Genomic DNA, 18,019 nt, shown 5'->3' on the forward strand with positions numbered 1-18,019 from the left:
ATTTGTTGTAAATCCTATTTGACAATTTTGACATTTTTTTTCAGTAATTATTTCTGAACAAATTTTTCCATTATTTGATTTGCCTTGAGCCTGTAAGGATTTGGTCTTACATTTGGCTTGTCTATGCTTGAAATGCCACAGTGGTACAATTGCAGCGCTTCACCATAGACACTACCTATGCCAATGGGAGAACCCCTCTTATCGTTGGTAGCTAGGTCAATGGAAGAATTTTTCAGTCAACCTGGCGCTGTCACCACCTGGAGTTAGATTGGCTTAACTCTGTCACTCAGCGGTGTAGATTTTTCACATCCCTGAATAATGTTGACCTAACTTTTTAGTGTAGATTCGGCCATTATTATTAATACCATACTAAGGTACACAACCATATCTCTCTAGAGGTGATGAAATAACAAGGGAAAAGTTTCAGTGAGACAGTCACCAAAAAATGGCTTTAGCCAGGGATGTGGTTGCCTGCCAGCCAACCTTTGTCCCAAAAAGAGGATTCTGATTGTTTGATAACCCAGAAGACTTGCAGTTTTTCAGAAAATCTAACTTTTCACATTTGGAAGCTCCACTTAAGAGACTGTCCTGGGAAATCTAGTTGTGACAACAGAAAGGAGAAAACTCTGTCTCTTTCCAAATGTGCTGTTCAGAAATAATTACTGAGTGTCACTCCTATTATGGAATACCTTATAGAATTACTGAATTAAGGCACTTTTGTTCTTCTTTATTTCTTTTAAAAACAAATTATGTAATTGTACTAATGTTTAGCTTCATGTATAGATTGTTTCCCTCCTTTGGCTTATTTATTTCATTTAAATAAGTATCTAGATTTTGGGGGTGGGAATATTGAGTCACACTGGGATTTCCAGAAAAGACATAAACATATATATTTGGGGAGGGATAGTTCAGTGGTTTGAGTATTGGCCTACTAAACCCAGCATTGTGAGATCAATCCTTGAGGGGGCCAGTTGGGGATTGGTCCTGCTTTGAGCAGGGGGTTGGATTAGATGACCTCCTGAGGTCCCTTCCAACCCTGATATTCTATAATTCTAATACAGAGGATTTTAGGAAAACATAGGGATGCATAAATCTGCTTGTCCCTAGAAGGGTTCTAACCTTGTTTTATGTAAGTTGGAATAATGGATGTGGAGGTAAGAGTGCTGGTCCCAGTTTGACCAGTAGGTGATGTTATTTTAATTTAAATACAGTACAGACGGCTAATATATTGTCCTCTTTTTCAAAGGAAAAATAGTCATTTCTCTTGTTGACTTTTATCACACAGGCCACCATGTGCTGTTAGTCCTGTTTAAACAGCCTTTTTAGATAAAAATAATATGGGTTTTCTGTAATAGATTTTACCATAGTAGACAAACATTTCTATATTTTATGCCATTTCTAGTCTTGGTTACCCGATTATTTAAAGACCCTTCTTTATTGACTGTTGGTGTTAGAGGGAAAAAGTCTCTAATAATTATCATAGTAGGGAAAGTTGAATTTTTTTTAGCTATCCCCAAATGGAACTTAAATCATTATGTAATATTTTAGAAAGGTATTTCCAAAGTTATCCCTGATTTCTCATAGGTGTCACAGAAAAAATGCATCTTCTAAAGAGGTACAGAAAAGGAGGATGTTTGCCTTTCATATTAGCTTAGGGAGGGCGTTCCCTGAGCTATGGGCAGCACAGATAGAGGTGTAGAGATGTTTGTGAAAAAATCAGGCAGATGGATGTTGAAGGCCGGCATCACGGATAGACTGGAGCAATAGAAGGGTTTCATGAAGAATCATGAAAGTGAGAGGAAGCAATTTTAACTTGATGTGCTGGAGAAAGGAGAGCTGGTGAAGGGAGAGGTAATATCAGAGTGAGGAAATTTGGTGTCAAGGACAGCAGACAAGAGGAGGTTACAGTAATCAAACATAACTGATAAGAGCCTCAGCGAGTCTTTTAGCAGTGTGGACTGACACAAAAGGTCAGACTTCAGAATGTTATGGAGGAAGAAGCAGTATGATTTGATCGTGTTCTGTATGTGTGGGGCAAAGGAGGGGGCGGAGAGTCAAAGTTGACCTCCAGATTATGGGACTGAGTGACTGGGAGGATGGGGGTGGTGTCAAAAGTGGCAGAGAAGGGCAAGAGTGGGGAAGGCCTGAGAGGAAAGTTAAGGAGTTAACATGGCCAAAATGTAAATTTTAAACTAATAACAAGACATCTAAGAGATATCAGACTTGCAGAAATGCAGGTTTGTTCAAGGAGACAGATTAGGAGCAAAAAGGCAGCTTTGTAAATCTTAGAAGGTCTAAAATGGTGCTAGAATCTGTGTGACTAGATTGTTGCCTGAAGAAGCCAAACATGACCACTCTCTTTGCTGGACAAAATGCTGCCACAACGTTGCCCGAATCTACTAGATGTGAGCATGCTCCAAGATCCATACTGTTTGGAAGTCATTCAGGACCCTAATTTAAAAACAAAGTCAAATGCAAAACCTAATTTTGAATCTGAAGATCTGTGATGATTTAACTGTTGGGTGTTTCCTGCCAATATCCTTACTGGATCAGTACAGTGCAATCTTTTTCCATTTGATTATAGTCACAGTATCAGTAACTGACAGGAGGAGGTATAAATCCAAAACACCTTATTTACACAGATTGGCTCTGCGCTCACATGAATTAAAGTCTTCACTTACAAAATGTAGTGTGTGTGTGTGTGGGGGGGGGAAATGTTGATTAATATGTGGTGGTGACTAGAATGCTAATCAGGATATAGTTTATTCCAGAATGCATGATCAGAGTCTATAGTTATTCTTTATACCATAGTTTATTTGGGGATTAGGAATATTTTGCAGCCATTCCTATCAAACAGTAAAAAGATGGAGCATAACACAGTCCAAGGTGCCAAATGGAACATTAATAAATAAATGTGAGCATCTGGCATATACATATTTTCTGATTGCTGCCTGAAATCCTATGCCATATATTTTTTTCAGTATGCAGAACGTGAAACATCTTTCAACATACAAAGGGCTGGGTTTGCAATAAAATACACAGGAAACACTGTTTGCGGTATTGTTGCAGACTTATTGGTCCTGAGATAGGGGAGGGACAATGTGGGTGAAGTAATATCTTTTATTGGACCAATTTCTGTTGGCGAGACAAGCTTCCAAGCTACACAGAGCTCTTCAACTTTGTGTAGCTTGAAAGCTTGTCTCTTTCACCAACAGAAGTTGATCCAATAAAAGATATTACTTGATTCACCTTGTGCATTTTATAGAAAACACTAGCTTTTTTCACCCCATTGATTGAGTATAGTCTTTAAAAAACAGTCAAAAGTGAGCTTTGAACTTTTAGGCCTCATTAAAAATGTTTCTGTATATTCCTTGCCCATGTAATTGATAGAGTAAATTTAGAACTAGCACATAGGGACATTAGCAAGAATGATCCACTTGCATGAACTGTCATTTCCTACCTGGTTTCCACTAACAGAGCAAGAGGAATATGCCCCTTTTTCAGCCTCTAGACTGCTATGAGTATGTGTGACTCATGTAATTGAAGAGAAAAGGGTAGAGGTTTCAGAGCATAAATATGATGTCACAGGAGACAATATACTTGCACCAAGAATTTTGTTCTTTTCAGTAAAATCTAAAAACAATATATATAATAGCAGTCTGCCTGTATTTTTAATGTGGATTTAAATTAAACAGGAAAACATTTTGGGAGGGAAAATTACTGGTAATTTGATTCATAAGGAAAATCACAGAGTGTGACACAGTTCACGGAGTTTAAGGCCAGAAAGGGCTATTAGATCATCTATCTGATCTCCTGTGTATCACAAGCCATTAAACTTCACCCAGATTCTCCTATATTAAGCCCAAAGTCTTTAGTTAGACCACATTTCAGTCTTTAGGAAGCCACAGGCAGAGAACAGGAGGGAGACCAAGCTGTCACCAGAGCCTGATGCCCAGGCAATGGCAGGGAATTGATTAGGTGAGATATGGCCAGATGATCCCAGCAGGCGAAGCACATCTTGTGCTTCAGAGGAAGGTGATAAACCCCCAAGATCCTTGCCAGTCAGACCTGGAAGAAAATTCCTTCTTGACCTCAAACCTGGTGATCAGTTAGACACTGAGCAAATGAGCAAGCACACCAACCAGCCATCTAGAAAGGGTTCTGTGTAACACTTCAGAACACTGGTCCTCCCTGTCTGATGTCCTATCTCCTGCTGTGGCCAATTTCTGATGCTTTAGAGGAAGGTGAAAAACAAACAAAACAAACCAGAATACATGTGGCCAATTCTGCACTGGGAGAAAAAATCCTTCCTGATCCCCGTAGGTGACTATTTGAAGCCGTGAAGCAAGCAGTTAGATTATGGTCATTATTTTAATGCAGATTGGCAAGTGTTATGAACATGTTGAAGGGAACGCAGGCCATCCTGTTCTCCCCATAGTCCAAGAAGGAAGGGGATGAATAGAGGGACTCACAGATGACAGATTCCAAGGTCAGAAGGGACCACCTGTTATATAAAATTAGAAGGATTAAGCTGATCAGGTAATAGAGTAACTCCTCGCTTAACGTAGTTATGTTCCTGAAAAATGCTACTTTAAGTGAAATGATGTTAAGCGAATCCAATTTCTCTATAAGAATTAATGTAAATAGGGGGAGTTAGGTTCCAGGGAAATTTTTTTTTGCCAGACAAAAGACATTTATATACATATATAGCATAAGTTTTAAATAATTTTAAACAAACAATTGAATACTGTACTCACCAGTGATGATTGTGAAGTTTGGTTGAGGCGGGGCATAGTGGAGTCGGGGCGTGGGGGCTTGCCCCGCTCTGCCCATCCGGTGTTCCTGCTGGGGAGTGGGGTCGGGAGCTTGCCCACTCCTCGGATAGAATGCCAGGCGAGCGGAGTGGAGCAAGCCACCACGCTCCCTGGCAGGAGCACTGGGCGGCCAGAGTGGGGTGAGCCAAACAGCCTTATTATAACGGAACATTGAGTGACTTTAAACGAGTATGTTCTCTAACAGATCGGCAACCTAGTAACGAAACAGTGTTAACCAGGACAACTTTAAGTGAGGAGTTACTGTGTGATAATCGTCTATAAAATAAACACCCTTATTCTGAAATAAATGTTCAGGTGCAATATAAAGATAACACTGGTCTGCTGCCATTCTATTTTGTGCAGTTATCCTATCAGATGGTATGAGCAATGAGATGTGTGGCTGAGCCAGTACTTGGCTGGGAGGAATTTAGCAGTTTTTTGTTGCTGCAGAAAGTGGTAGTGATCATTCGGCACTGAGTGAGTATTGAACCAGGGTGGTGCCCCAGCATGGTGCCTCAGGTGACAGAGGGTGCTGCAGAATTTGCTGGGCTAAATTTACAGAGAGTCTAGGTGGGTGAAATTTGCACATTCTTCCAGCCCCTCCACCAATTACGCCATTGTAGACTCCCTTTAGGACTTGCCTGGATGAACAGTTAGCGCACGGCATACTGGGGTGTAAACAGTGAATCTGTGTCCACGTGAATTAAAATTTCCCTAGTGCACATTGACCTATCCTGCGCATTAACTGTTCATCTCAGCAAGCCCTTGTTTAGCAGAGCTGGCTTGACAAGCAGCAGGGTGGGGGTGAGTATGCTGCACCCTTTGAAAGGGTGTACCAGGTCCATACCCATTCTGAAGGCACAGTCACTCCCAGAGTTCTCCCTGGGGCAGTGCAACTTCACAGTCATCCTCAGCGCAGGTCAGTGGGGATCAAGCACAATCTAGCCCTATGACCTATAGGGTGTTTATATGGTATTCTGTCAGTACTTTAAATCACAGTCCTGCATCTGTGGCTTAACTGTTTTTTCCATGATAGCACTTTTGAACGTCTTGTACAATTTAAAGAGTCATAACTCAAATATATGGAAAGGGTGAGGAGTGGCAGAAAGGAAAAAAAAATTGAAGTGAGAGGGCACATTTGGTTTCGCATACAAATGACATGTAATTTCCAATAAGTCAAAGGAAAATGTTGTCTTGCATTGAAGCCTAGCTGTTTTATTTGAAAATCATGTTTCTCAAAATTTCATTTGTTGGGCCAAGTATGGAAAATGTCAGTGTAATTTTAAACTCATATAACTAAAAGAAGATCATGTTAAATAAATATAGCATGCATGGTTGTTTAGGAAAAACTATAATTTGTTACAGTGCAAGGGTTCAATTCCTCCCAGTGTCTAGTTAGGCTAAAAAAAAATAATGTGATATTACTAATGTGCCAATGTATTATTTTGGTTAAGGTGTGTTAAGCAGTTAAGAACCATTTGAAAACAGTGCTGTCAAGTGATATTACTTTAGGTAGATAATGAAAGCATTTGTGTTTGTAAAGCACATCCTCAGTCAAAAGTACAGTAGAACCTCAGAGTTATGAATACTAGAATTAAGAACTGACCAGTCAACTACACACCTCATTTGTAACGAGAAGTACACAATTAGGCAGCAATGGAAGAAAAAAACAACAACCAAACAAACAAAAAAATACAATACAGTACTTGTTAAGTGTAAACTATAAAAAAAAATAAAGCGAAAGTTTAAAGAAAAAAGATTTGACAAGGTAAGGAAACTCTGTGCTTGTTTCATTTAAATTAAGATGGTTAAAAGCAGCATTTTTTTCTGCATAGTAATATTTTGTTCAGAATGATGAACATTTCAGAGTTATGAACAACCTCCATTCCTGAGGTGTTCTTAACTCTGAGATTCTACTGTATTTGTATTAGAAAGTTCATTTATGTAACTGTCCAAGTTGTTTGTAATGTTTATAAATGGCGGATCCTTTTTTTTCCCCCCCAGATGCTTTATTCCAAATGTCTATGCTGCCCTCTTCACTGCTGCTCTCGTACCATTAATGTGCCTGGTGGTGGTATTTGTGGTATTCATCCATGCCTACCAAGTGACTGCCCAGTGGAAAGCATATGATGATATTTTCAGAGGAAGAACCAATGCTGCAGGTAGGACGCATGGGGGGATTCCATGAAGGCAAATAAAAACATTGAAGGCAATTCTAACTTAAAGTGGAATTCAATCTAGTGCAGAGTACCTGCATAGAAACCCTGATTCAGTTAAGTCCTTATGCACGTGCATAGTTTAGGCACATTAGTAGTCCCTTTGAAGTCAGTGGACTCTATTTCCATGATTAAAGTTATGCACGTGGTTTGTATCTCGCTGAACTGGAGACAAAGGCCATTGCACTACTTAAACTTTTAATATGGTCTTGAGCAAAATATAGGATATTGTGTGGGGTGTCTGCACTAAAGTGAACATCATACTTCAGGAATAAGGAGTTGATCAAGCTTATTTATGGTTTAGAGTTACTCCTTTTGTTTTGAAATTTCAGGGTACTAGTCCCAAGTAAATGAATAAAAGTTCTATACATGAGAAACATGCTAGTTAAAAAAAAACAGTCTGTCTCACGCATGGCAGGGATGGGTATTGATTGGTCTTTCCTGTTAGGATGATTATTAATAATACAGTGTTCACTAAACCAAGTTCTAATGTGCTCTTCAGCAATTTAGGCCAACACATTAATAATAGGGTACTGTGTGGATGACTTGTAAAAGGAACTGTTTTCTTTTCATATTGTCTGGATCAAATTTAGCTATGGTGTAAAGAGATGCAATTCCATAGGCCAAGCCTGAATTTGGCTATTGGGTTTTATAAACTCTCAAATGGTTCTTGAATCAGTTTTATATGTAAAGAGAGTTTCATCTATCTACAGAAAAAATAAGTTGAATAAAAGAGAGGAAGTGAATCAATACCAAATTCACTTCACAAGTCCAGAATATGACATTATACAAATATATAAAAGATACCTTTGTTAGATTCCAGTACTAAAAGCTGCAGTGACATCGTTTTAAAACCTTAACTAACTAACTAACTATTTACTAATTAGACAAATATTGTAAGTATTGTATATGTCCCGACATGTCACGCATCCAGCTTTTAGAAATATATCTTCTGCAGTGCAAAAATAAAATATCAAATTTATGGAGTCTGGTAATTTCCTCAAAGTTGAATTTGTCCTTCCCTGGTAAAGTACCAGATTAGCAACAGGAATATATGTTTGTATAAGATCCAAATGACAAAACATAACATATGTACTTAGCATTATATGGCTTGTTTGTACTTTGTTCTCTAGTTACCCTCCAGAGATAGAAAAGGCAATGCCTGCAGCCTACCTAAAAGTGGCACAGCACACTGTGTGACAAAGAATGATTCCTTTATTCAGTGGTGAATAATACTGTAAGTTCGGTTACAAGGAATCCTTTTTCATGTTTCAAAGAATTTTGATCCACCATCTTACTCTTTAATGGATTGTGTATGAAGATGTTTGGTGAATCTCCTGTACATGAAAGCCCTGGAGGCTTAAGTCTTTTGTCTAATTAGAAAGCAAAGTACAACACATTCACAAGCAATGCATGCTTCCCTACTCTGACCAGCTAATGTATCTCAATGTAGGTCAGAACGGGAAGTTCACCCTCTAAATCCACTTCATCATTAATCTTTTAACTAGCATCCTTTTGCCAGTCTCAGTAATGATAGATTTTGTGATGTGGACACTAATTCTCTAGGAAGTGGGCTGAGATCCCCAGTTTTCACACAGGCCACTCACTGAACTGTCAGGTGTAATGACATTTAGATCCAGACCTGTAATAAAATCTGTGCAGACACAAAGATTCATCCTTGCAGAGCGTATTGCGGGATTGGGGCCTTTGTCACTGTGTACTGAGCCTGGATTCAGCTCTGCTGCTTTGAGATGAGTCTGATCATTAATCTTTTTCTATCTGTTCCTGTGAATTTTAATTTTGTATTTATAATATTAGAATTACTAATCTGTTGCATTTTGAAATGAGGTGTAAAACATTTGGTTCATTCATGTAAGATGGGAAAACCAGATCAATGCAAATATGTAAAATTCATTGGCCGACTTTCAATTCAATCCTGTTTGCATAGAACTAGTGGATTCAGTCCTATCCAAGGACTATTAAGGAAAGACAATACTTAGGCAATAACAAACATAACGTCAACAAGGTGGATGCAGAAAATATTAACAGTAACCATGCCTGGGTGAATCAAAGGCATGAACTAGTAGATATGAACAAAGGCATCGTTAACTTAGTATGGGTTGTCAGGGCTTTGTTGTAAGCCAGTACAAAAGCAGAGTGGAAAGGGCATTATGAGGTGTCTGGAGAAAATGAAGTTGTGAAGAAAGCACGGGCTAAATGAAATGTCAATAAGAGCTTCTTTTTATCAGGAGAAGAGGGGTGAACCTTCCAGTAGTCATATATCATCAAGGGAAATTGGCCTTTAATTATCTTAGGACTTCTGCAAGCAGACCCATTCCCCAAGGAAAATATTGCATGCAAGTTGCTTTCTGGTATGGTTGGCAGTATTTATAGCTTTTACAAGGGTAATATCTAATTATTACTATATTCAGAATGTAAGTTCCTTGAGATAGGGGGCCTGTCATCTCACTTGCCTGTGAAATGCACTGAACACATATGGCACCATATACATAATAAATAATCGTCTTTTTGACTGTCTTGTCAAATATTTCTTTATTGTCACATGAGAAGTGGCTAGATCACTGAACCTTCTCATGGGAATATACACTGTGTTTTAAGGCCTACTTTACTTTTATTTAAAGTATGGTTTTCCACTGTATTTTATTTTTCATTTGCCTAATCAAAAATTGAATGAAGGAATCAATGATTTGGACTATCAAGTGAATTGAAATCTGGCTAGATCATCAGGCTCAGTGGGTAGTGATCAAAGGCTCCATGTCTAGCTGGCAGCCGTATCAAGCGGAGTGCCCCAAGGGGTCGGTCCTGGGGCTGGTTTTGTTCAATATCTTCATTAATGATCTGGAGGATGGCGTGGATTGCACCCTCAGCAAGTTTGCAGATGACACTAAAGTGGGAGAAGTGGTATATACGCTGGAGGTTAGGAATAAGATACAGAGGGACCTAGACAAATTAGAGGATTGGGCCAACAAGGACAAGTGCAGAGTCCTGCACTTAGGACGGAAGAATCCCATTCACTGTTACAGACTAGGGACCAAATGGCTAGGAAGCAGTTCTGCAGAAAAGGACCTAGGAGTTACAGTGGATGAGAAGCTGGATATGAGTCAACAGTGTGCCATTGTTGCCAAGAAGGCTAACAGCATTTTGGGCTGCATAAGTAGGGGCATTGCCAGCAGATCAAGGGACGTGATCATTCCCCTCTATTTGACATTGTGTGAGGCCTCATCTGGAGTACTGTGTCCAGTTTTGGGTCCCACCCTACAAGAAGGATGTGGAAAAATTGGAAAGAGTCCAGCAGAGGGCAACAAAAATGATTACGGGGCTGGAGCACATGATTTATGAGGAGAGGCTGAGGGAACTGGGATTGTTTAGTCTGCAGAAGAGAAGAATGAGGGGGGATTTGATAGCTGTTTTCAACTACCTGAAAGGGGGTTCCAAAGAGGATGGATCTAGACTGTTCTCAGTGGTAGCAAATGACAGAACAAGAAGCAATGGTCTCAAGTTGCAGTGGGGGAGGTTAAGGTTGGATATTAGAAAACTTTTGCACTAGGAGGGTGGTGAAGCACTGGAATGGGTTCTCTAGGGAGGTGGTGGAATCTCCTTCCTTAGGGGTTTTTAAGGTCAGGGTTGACAAAGCCCCAGCTGTGATGATTTAGTTGGGAATTGGTCCTGCTTTGAGCAGGGGGTTGGACTAGATAACCACCCGAGGTCCCTTCCAACCTATGATTCTATGCAGAGAACTGTCTGATGGCTCTAGGTAGTCCTCTCTATGAAGAGGGTATAAAGTGGTGCAAGTGACATCGTGATCGTGTTTAAAGGACAGAACTGTGGAAATACAGAAGAAAAGTGTTTGCAAATATACTAGGATATAAAACCTGATGATTCAGTTTGCTGGTATTTGTGAACTCTTTTTTTCATGTTGATTCCAGTGAGCAAAGAATGTTTGCAGAAAGCAGAAGTGTCACAAATTCTCATTTATATATGCATTTGCACACAAATATTCATACACATATACACTCGCAGAAGTGTTTATATGGTGATCTTGAAAGCTGTTTGGGAGTTAGAAAGTTGTAAAAATAACATGCAATATAGATCAATTACCAATGTGAATAGTGAAAAACAAATATTCACAGCAATCATTTCACAAGCAATCCACAGGCTAAATATTTTTCATACAATTTGCTGAATTATTTATTTGTTTTGAGAGCACTTCTTGTTTAACTTTTGCCTCATCTACTCTCTTTGGATCTTAGTGTAGTTTATGGGGAAAGCTCAGACAAATTCTACTTTATTCTTTAAACGACAGTGGGTTTATCTCCTAGAGTGCTGGATTGTATGGTCTTTTCTTGAACAGAACTTTCATCAACTTCAGTAGGAGTTTTGCTGAGTGAAGTCGGAACAGCACAATTTGTCCCAAAATGCCATTTACACCACTGTAAACTTTCAAAATAATCAGAGCTCTAGGTGGCTAACCTAAGCTAGAAATGTGAGTCCAAAAAAGTATCTTTTCCCAGAGATTTGGAAGCATAACTTTTAAAGCAGCTTTAACTTGTACAGCTTTCTCTTTCACAGCAAATCAGCCCATGTCTCCCTGAAAGGGCAAAATTTTCCCCTTGGATATGATTGGAAGTATTGTACTGCACTATCGGTATGGATAGATTATTATCAATGCCAAAAGGGGTTCCCACGTGTTCTGGGTAGTGAGCACAGAATAGCAACATTGGATATTATCATATGGATCTCAGAGGAAAATTTCACCTTAAGCCAGCTTCAGGGATGACATGTTTTCACATGAATGAATTCCTTAGGCAGTTAGAAATAGGAATAGTTCTTTAGGCTATTTCTCAACTGTTATAGGGAATAAACAGAAACAGATTGTTTTCAAATTAAACATTCAGGCTTTCATCTTTCCATTTATTTTTCTTCAATGTCTATTTTTACTGTAGACTGTATAAATAAATTCTGCAATCTTTGGGCATGTTTGAGTTCTCCTATATCCTTGTGCCAGCATCACAGGTCACCAAAGCAAGGCAAGACATGGTTTCACACTCTTATTTCCCTGATTTTGGGGGCATTTCTTTTTTCAAAGGCACAAAGCAACATGTAGAGATCATTGCTCTCTTCCCACCTTATGCTTTTTCTAGGGGGCAAAGGAGGATTGGAATTGATTGTCTTCCTCTACTTTCCAAATGAAGATATGAACACTAAGCTTCATCACGGCATGATAGCATCTACATTGCCATATGTTGTATCACATTGCACTGGAGATAGCTGGCATCAGGTCAAGGAGAGAGAGGGGAACAGGAGAGTCAAATTTTTATTATTTGGGGGAAGAATGAGTGTCTGATCTAGTCATGAAAAGGAGAGTGCTGTGAAGGAAAAGACTAGTTTACAAGAATGTATTTGTTATCTAAGCAAATCAGAACTTTTTGAAGATGTAAATTGGGTTTGCCTAGAAAGGAGAATTAAAGTTTGGACTGATTCAGATTATTTTCAAACCAGCCCAGCCCTACTACAAACATGTTCTGTTGAGTATGAGAATTGTTATATATACAGAGCATCTCAGTAATCATCTCGACAGGAACCAAATGGAAAGTGTACAGTGGTAAACACCTCTCAGGAGAATGAATATTGAGGTTTAGAGAGTGTGATCCTGCTGACATTGATGTCAGGTAGCATGGGAGCAGAACTGGGTCCATAATTAGGATATACTAGTTATAGGGAAACTGAAACTGGACATGATTACAAATTTAACATCCTCTTTCCACAAATATTCCCCAATACCTTGATTTCCTTGTTTTTCTGTGACAATTCCTGCCAACAAACTTATTTTCAAGAATATTTGTGGAAAGTGAACATAAAGATGGTATGAGCACAGTTGGCTCATTCATTTGAATTTCTACTATAAGAAAATGTTTTTCAGTATTCACCCAGCTCTGTATATTCACTTTAAACATACAGCTCTCCATGGCTTGCTAAGCAAGAGTCTTTGCAGTTTTTACTGAACTTAGGTCTCCAGTTAGCCAATGAAATTCACAGAGCATGAATACCACTGTCCCTCCAGACCAGTCAGGAATAGAAGCCTGGTCTACACTACGCGTTTAAACCGGTTTTAGGAGCGTTAAACTGATTTAACGCCACACCCGTCCATACTAAGAGGCCCCTTATATCGATTTTAATGGCTCTTTAAATCGGTTTCTGTACTCCTCCCCGACGAGAGGAGTAGCGCTAATATCGGGATTAACATATCGGAATAGGGTTAGTGTGGCCGCAAATCGACAGTATTGGCCTCCAGGCGGTATCCCACAGTGCACCACTGTGACTGCTCTGGACAGCATTCTGAACTCTGATGCACTGGCCAGATAAACAGGAAAAGCCCCGCAAACTTTTGAAATTCATTTCCTGCTTCCCCAGCGTGGAGAGCTCATCAGCACAGGTGACCACGCACAGCTCATCTGCACAGGTAACAATGCAGTCTCCTGAGAATCGAAAAAGAGCCCCAGCATGGACTGCACGGGAGGTACTGGATCTGATAGCTATATGGGGAGAGGATTCAGTGCTAACAGAACTGCGTTCCAAAAGACGAAATGAAAAAGTATTTGAAAGAATTTCAAGGTCTATGACGGATAAAGGCCACAGCAGGGACTCACTGCAGTGCAGAGTGAAAGTTAAGGAGCTCAGACAAGGCTACCAGAAAACCAAAGAAGCAAACGGAAGGTCCGGTGCAGGGCCAAAAACATGCCGCTTCTATGCTGAGCTGCATGCAATTTTAGGGGGCTGCGCCACAAGTACCCCACCCCTGTCCGTGGATTCTGAGGTGGGGGTTGTAATCTCTGCCATGGCTGAGGATTATGCGGACGGGGAAGATGACGATGAAGAAGAGGAGGACGAGCTAGCAGAGAGCACACAGCAATCCGTGAGCCCCAACAGCCAGGAGCTTTTTCTCACCCTGACGGAATTACCCTCCCAAGCCACTACCCCAGACAATGAAGCCATGGAAGGGACCTCTGGTGAGTGGACCTTTGCAAATATCAAACATTGTTTTTTAAGCAAGCCTTTTTTAATGATTGATTTGCCCTGAGGACTTGGGATGCATTCGCAGACAGTATAGTTACTTAGAAAAGTTTGTTAACATGTCTGGGGATTGAGCGGAAATCCTCCAGGAACATCTCGATGAAGTGCTCCTGGAGGTACTCCAGAAGCCTTTGCAGAAGGTTTCTGGGCAAGGCAGCTTTGTTCCGTCCACCATGGTAGGACACTTTACCACGCCATGCATGTAGCAAGTAATCAGGTATCATTGCATGGCAAAGCATAGCTGCGTATGGTCCCGGTGATTGCTGGCATTCAAGAAGCATCCGTTCCTTATCTCGCTGTGTTATCCTCAGGAAAGTGATATCGTTCAGGGTAACCTGGTTGAAAATCAGGAATTTAAGTAAGGGGGATGGCCATTTTCCTACTGGGTTCGTGGACTGCAGCAGCTTAAAAAAAATCCTTTCCTGCACGTAGCCAAGCGGGGGGAGGGGAGGAGTGAAATGCCGATGATCTTTTTCGCGTTTGGTCAGCGGGGATCTTCCCAGCTACCAGCCACGCAGTGGTGGGGGGGAAGGGTGGTGATTAGCAGGGAGCTAGCATGGTATTAGCCATGCGTTGGTGGGAGGGGTAAATCACTGCAGAAGCCGAAAGACAGTGGCTTACCATGGCCGCATGCAAGCTGAATTCTGATGCCCGGACCTGTGTCTGTGAGATCTGTAACCCCAGAGCTGCAGGCACTCAGTATTAAGATGAAAAATGCGACCTTGTAGGGAAATCACATGTGCTATGTAAGGTGAATAGTGCTGTTCACTGTGAAAGACTATAACCATTGTTCTGTAAAATGTATCTTTTTAAATACTTCTCTCCCTCATGCAGCTGCAAATTTTTCAAGCCTCCCTACTCCATCCCAAAGGCTAGCCCAGATAAGGTGGAGGAAAAAGAAGACGCGAGATGAAATGTTCTCGGATATTATGGAAGTTACATGCAAGGAAAGAGCTCATCTGAATGAGTGAAAGGAGGTGGTATCAAATTACAGGAAAGATGCCAGTGGACGTGAGGACAGGAGGGACACCCGAGATGAGAGGTTGCAGCAGGAAGATCGGCAGGAAAATCAGAGGTGGCGGCAGGAAGATCAGCGGTGGCGGGATGCAACTCTGGGGCTGCTGCGTGATCAAACTGACATGCTCCGGCGTCTGGTGGAGCTTCAGGAACGGCAGCAGGATCACAGAGTGCCGCTGCAGCCCCTGTATAACCACCCTCACCATGTTCCACATCCTCCTCACCCAGACGTGTAAGAACGCGTGGGGGGAGGTTCCGTGCACCCGCCCACTCCACCCCCGTGGATAGCCCAACCAGAAGGCTGTCATTAATGTGAAATTATTTTAGTGGCCTTCTCCATCCCTCCTATCCTCCTCCCAAACCACACCCTTACTTCTCTCCCTCTTTTTATAATGAATTAATAAAGAATTCATGATTTTTAAACTATAGTGACTTTATTTGCATAAGTAAGCTGTACTCGAAGGGGGAGGGTGAGTTGCTTACAGGGAATGAGTCAATCAAGGGGGGGGTGTTCATCAACAAACACAGCAGTCACACTGTACCCTGGCCATTGATGAAGCTCGTTTTCAAAGCTTCTCTGATGCGCACCGCTTCCTGGTGTGCTCTTCTAATCTCCCTGGTGTCTGGCTGCGCGTAATCAGCGGCCAGGTGATTTGCCTCAGCCTCCCACCCCGCCATAAAGGTCTCCCCTTACTCTCACAGAGATTGTGGAGAACACAGCAAGCAGCAATAACATAGGGAACATTGGTTTGGCCGAGGTCTGAGCGAGTCAGTAATGTGCGCCAGCGCGCCTTTAAACGGCCAAATGCACATTCCACCATCATTCTGCACTTGCTCAGCCTGTAATTGAACAGATCCTGACCACTGTCCAGGCTGCCTGTGTATGGCTTCATGAACCATGGCATCAAGGGGTAGGCTGGGTCCCCCAGGATAACGACAGGCATTTCAACATCCCCAACTGTTATTTTCTGGTCTGGGAAGTAATTCCCTTGCTGCAGCCGTTTAAACAGAGTAGTGCTTCTGAAGATGCGAGCGTCATGAACCCTCCCTGGCCATCCCACGTGGATGTTGGTGAAACGTCCCTTGTGATCCACCAGTGCTTGCAGCACCATTGAAAAGTACCCCTTCCGGTTTACATACTGGGTGCCCTGGCGCTCCAGTGCCAAGATAGGGATATGGGTTCCATCTATCGCCCCCCCCACAGTTAGGGAATCCCAGTGCAGCAAAGCCATCCACTATGGCCTGCACGTTTCCCAGAGTCACAACCTTTCGTAGCAGCAGCTTAGTGATTGCTTTGGCTACTTGCATCACAGCAGCCCCCACAGTAGATTTTCCAACTCCAAATTGATTCCCGACTGACCGGTAGCTGTCTGGCGTTGCAAGCTTCCACAGGGCTATCGCCACTCGCTTCTCTACTGTGAGGGCTGCTCTCATCTTGGTATTATGGCGTTTCAGGGCAGGGGCAAGCAAGTCACAAAGTTCCATGAAAGTGCCCTTACGCATGCGAAAGTTTCGCAGCCACTGGGAATCGTCCCACACCTGCAACACAATGCGGTCCCACCAGTCAGTGCTTGTTTCCCGGGCCCAAAATCGGCATTCAATGGATAGAATCTGCTCCATTACCATCAGGATCTCCAAAGCAAAGGGGCCCGCGGTTTGAGAGAATTCTTTGTCTACGTCCTCATCACTGTCATCGCCGCGCTGCCGTATCCGCCTCCTCCTCGCCTCGGTTTGAAGGTCCTGGTTCATATACTGCACAAGAGTGTGCGAGGTGTTTAAAACATCCACGATTGCAGTATTGAGCTGAGCAGGGTCCATGCTTGCTGTGTTATGGCGTCTGTAAAGTAAAAAAGGTGCGAAATGGTTGTCTGCGGCTTTCAGGGAGGGAGGGGTGAGGCTGTACCCAGAACCACCCGCGACAATGATTTTTGCCCCATCAGGCACTGGGATCTCAACCCGGAAATTCCAAGGGGCGGGGGAGACTGCGGGAACTATGGGATAGCTACGGAATAGCTACCCACAGTGCAACGCTCCAGAAATCGACGCTAGCCTCGGACCGTGGACGCACACCACCGAATTAATGTGCTTAGTGTGGCTGCGTGCACTCGATTTTGTACAATCTGTTTTACTAAACCGGTTTCTGTAAATTTGGAATAATCCCGTAGTGTAGACGTACCCAGAGTATCTGAAAACTTAATCCAGATTCTGCAGTGAGTCTTCAACGCTAGCCAAGAACAATTAAGAGAAATTAGAATCTCACTGCCAGTTCAACAACCTAAAGGGGGGAAAGCACAACAAGCAATATTTTTAATCATTCTTTTTATTGACTTTTCCATTTTTATAAAAACTGTAAACACTGCAGGCAGAGGAAAAATAGGCAACATAATAACAAAAATACAAACATTTAGGAGTGCTTGTGAGTGTGCACCTAGTTCTTTTTTATTTGTTTTTCATAACAGGATATTCCTTATGTTCCACAAGCAAAAAAAAAAAGCATATTCTGCATAAAAAGGCACATACACCATTTCCAGTTTATTAATTCATAATTTAATTCACATTTTTCCTACTCTTCTGTCTCAACCTTGGCTTAAGTGTCCCAAATGGTCTTGAACCTTTTCATAGTTCTTCTTTGTGATGAGTCAGATTTAAATAATAAATTCAGGAAACAGTTATAAGATACAGTTAGGCTATTTTTGTTGCACAAACAACAAAGGAACTTCTAAATATAATATATTGTGTTTACAAACAGAAGAAAAGGAAAATTGGCCATTAACATTCTAGCAACCAGCAGTTTCAAAACCAAGGGTACTATGTTTACCCAATTCATTGTATTTTATATATTGTTTTTTCTTATTTAAGAGCTGAATTTATCAGCAGGGC

At 41.5% G+C, this 18,019-nt stretch overlaps 1 protein-coding gene across 1 annotated transcript in view; it reads left to right on the forward strand.

Annotated features, from left to right (window-relative positions):
* The window catches only part of ADGRV1 (adhesion G protein-coupled receptor V1), a 421,267-nt gene that overhangs the window by 341,071 nt on the left and 62,177 nt on the right, over positions 1 to 18,019 (forward strand). The window contains exon 88 of the mRNA XM_045021061.1: positions 6,819 to 6,976. Coding sequence (XP_044876996.1) covers positions 6,819 to 6,976 — 158 coding nt within the window. The remainder of the gene's footprint in view (positions 1 to 6,818; positions 6,977 to 18,019) is intronic.

The sequence above is a fragment of the Mauremys mutica genome, chromosome 6 (assembly GCF_020497125.1).
Source record: "Mauremys mutica isolate MM-2020 ecotype Southern chromosome 6, ASM2049712v1, whole genome shotgun sequence".
Classification (NCBI taxonomy): Eukaryota; Metazoa; Chordata; order Testudines; family Geoemydidae; genus Mauremys; species Mauremys mutica.